The following is a 3,180-nucleotide window of genomic DNA, read 5'->3' as shown; positions in this document are numbered from 1 at the left end:
CAATTCTAACAACACCGTCACATAACTCTATGTTTTTCATTCTCATTATAAATTATCAATTGAAATTAGAATAAAAAAAATTAACATTACTTGTATAGTTGTATATGGAGTACATATATAAAAGTGTCAATTCAAAACGTTTATACTAACAAAACAAAGAAAATACATGAGTTAATTTTCATCATGAAGATAATAAAAAATGATTATAGGCATACAATTACATACTAATTGTGGAGGAAATTATACTAGACATATAGTTTTCGAATCAGTGTGAATAACGTGAGCGAATACTAATTTTTTATTTTTGATTCTTTATGAAAACTTGAGTAATTTTATAATTTAATTGGATTATGTATCAACTAGTTTCGTCAAAAAAAAAATAAAAAAATTAAAAAAAAAATTGTATCAAATTTATTGGGCCACACTTGACCCATTAAGTTGCATAAAAGTTAACTTTCTATATCATACCCTAAAATAAAATCATATAGGATAGTTGGATAGGCTAGGATAGAATCTATTGGAAAAAGTAAGATAGCATCCTCTAAGATATTTCTAGAATCCCCAATAATATCTATAAAAGCAATCCTAGATGTCTCTTTAGTGAACATATTCTCAAAACAAGTCATACTTTTACAAAATATTACTCTCCTCTTTTCCTTCCAAGAAAACTCCAATTCCATGGCATCATCCTCCTCCTCTTCTCCACCATATTCCAAGAAATTTATTCTTAGGACTTCCGAGAGGGAGTTTTTCGAAATCGGTGAAAACGCAGCAAGGCTTTCTCAAACTCTCAAGCACATGATCGAAGACCTTGGCGACAGTAACAATCTTATTCCGGTGCCTAATGTCACGTCTAAAATTCTCTCTAAGGTTATCGAGTATTGCAACAAGCACGTTGTTGCCGATAACCCAGAATCCGAAACCACTGAAGATGAAATCAAGCAATGGGATAAGGACTTCCTCAAAGTTGACCAAGAGACCCTCTTTGAGCTCATTCTTGTGAGTTTTCCTTTGTTTTTCTTTATTTCGTTGTTTAATTATACTAGAAGTTTGTGCTTCTTTAAGCGCATTAATTGTTTGTTAGGGTTAATATTATGATTAATTGTTTTAATTTTTATATTTATTAGGGCTTAGGGACAATGTGTTTTTAAGTAAGAATTATATATATTTAGTAGGCTAATAAGATTATGATTAATTTTATTAGGGTTTAGCGTTAATGTGTTTTTTAATCTTTGATGCATCACGAGCTTTCTTTATTGTTTAATTATTATTTTTACTTGTTGCCTAAGTATTATAATTACTCTTTTAATCGTGTTATTTATATTTTTTTTCAATTTTATAAAGTTATAATGTTTTCCAAAAACTCATTTTTTAATTTCATATTTAATGTTCTTATTTTTAATTAATTAGATAATACTTTAGGATAGATAGATGACGAAAGGGTAATAACTGAAACTACCAATTTTTGTATTTAATTAATTTTTTCATATATATTTTATTGTGATTAAATATCTCATTAATTGGTCCTTATTTAAGCATTTACTCTAAGAGATACTAAATTATTATATTCATTAATTGTTAACCTATCATATGAGGCTATGAAACCTATGATATGAGAGTATCAATATACATTAATTACAAGAGATACTAAATTATTTTATTCATTAATTGTTAACCTATCAGATGAGGCTATGATATGAGAGTATCAATATACATAAATTACGCATATATCTATATATGTGTAATTGATAATAATCATAGTTTAAGAAGATACCACTATAGTTTTTCTACTTTTAAAAGTTGAATTTATATATGTCGATTTATAGATTATAATAACTTCGGGTTGGAGATAAATCAATAGATAATACCCAAAAAGGTTATGATATACGTAGTAATTGATATACGTCAAAAGCTAACCCTCACATAAACCTTAAAAATTGAAGATAAAAAATTAGACTTCCAATTTTATTAGCATTTTTTATTTATAAATTATAAATTGTATTTGTTAAAGTACTAATAAAGTAAATAATATCTGTGCAGGCTGCAAACTACTTGGACATAAAGAGTTTACTAGACTTGACTTGCCAAGCCATTGCTAATCTCATCAAGTCCAAAACTCCTGAAAAGGTAAGGAAGATCTTCAACATTGTCAATGATTTTACTGCTGAAGAAGAAGCCGCAATTCGAAGGGAACATGAATGGGCTTTTCATGATCGGGAGTAAGCTGATATTCAGACAACAAGTGCGAAGAAACTGAAATATGATTTGATGATGTTGTTAAAATACTCCATACAATTTTATTTACTGAACTCTTTCTTAATGAGTTTAAGAAGGATATGATTTGATGTATTTCTTAATAATCGACATTGCTTCTCCAGTTATCATATTAATTTAAGTCTTGCATGTTATTTTTTGTCTGTTAATTTTTTTTATTCGTATTTAATTTTATTATTTTATCCCATTAATGATTTATGAATTGTATTGTTTTCTTTTGCTAAAATTTTCTAAATTTGTCAAAAAAAAAAAAAAAACTCAAACTTTTATGTTTTTTTACTTGAACGTTTTCAAAACTTTCTTGAATTTTATTCTTGGTTCTCTTTTAAAAAAACTCCCTTAACTTTTCTTGAATGTTCTCTCATTGCTCACTTTACTCACCATTTTCAAACTATTTCAAAGATTTTTTTTTTTGTTATTATGCCATTTTCTTTATAATATCGTACTAAGGCTTTGTTATTGTTGTACTTGGTTTAAGATTTCACAAATTTTCATTTGTGGCTGACCATTTGGTGTGGCTGAGGTTTAGTTACTCGATCATTAAGGGTTTTCTCGGTTGGTTAGGGGTCAGTCAGGGATTAGTGATCTGGGCTTCGCGGCCGGTCAAGATTTGCCCGGTGAATGTTTTGATGTGTGTCAGCTTGTCGTGCAGTATGGCTGGCCTCACCAAAAAAACCACTGTAAAGTTTTACATGACTAGGTTAGTTCCCGTGCCATGCACAGTACTTTTCAATAATTGATTTTAAAAACATGACAAAATAAAAAAATAATAAAAATATTATTTGTTGATTTAATATTCACATTTTATTATTGGAAAAATTAGAAATAATAATCTCAACGTTCATCAATTTTGCTACAATAATCCCAACTTTGGTTTATTCTGGAATAATCCGAACTATCCACATG

General features: G+C 28.3%; 1 protein-coding gene across 1 annotated transcript; it reads left to right on the top strand.

Moving 5' to 3' along the window:
- The first annotated feature begins 619 nt into the window (after positions 1–619).
- Positions 620–2,396, top strand: LOC145615215 (SKP1-like protein 1A). Its single transcript, XM_081670283.1, has 2 exons — positions 620–999; positions 2,041–2,396. Exons 1-2 carry the CDS (start codon positions 679–681, stop codon positions 2,221–2,223), a joined length of 504 nt encoding a protein of 167 aa, XP_081526409.1. The 5' UTR covers positions 620–678; the 3' UTR covers positions 2,224–2,396.
- The last annotated feature ends 784 nt before the right edge of the window (positions 2,397–3,180 follow it).

Source organism: Chenopodium album, chromosome 25 (assembly GCF_948465745.1).
Source record: "Chenopodium album chromosome 25, dcCheAlbu1.1, whole genome shotgun sequence".
Taxonomy (NCBI): Eukaryota; Viridiplantae; Streptophyta; class Magnoliopsida; order Caryophyllales; family Amaranthaceae; genus Chenopodium; species Chenopodium album.
Note: the sequence above shows the minus strand (reverse complement) of the source record. Positions and strands in the feature narration are given on the sequence as shown.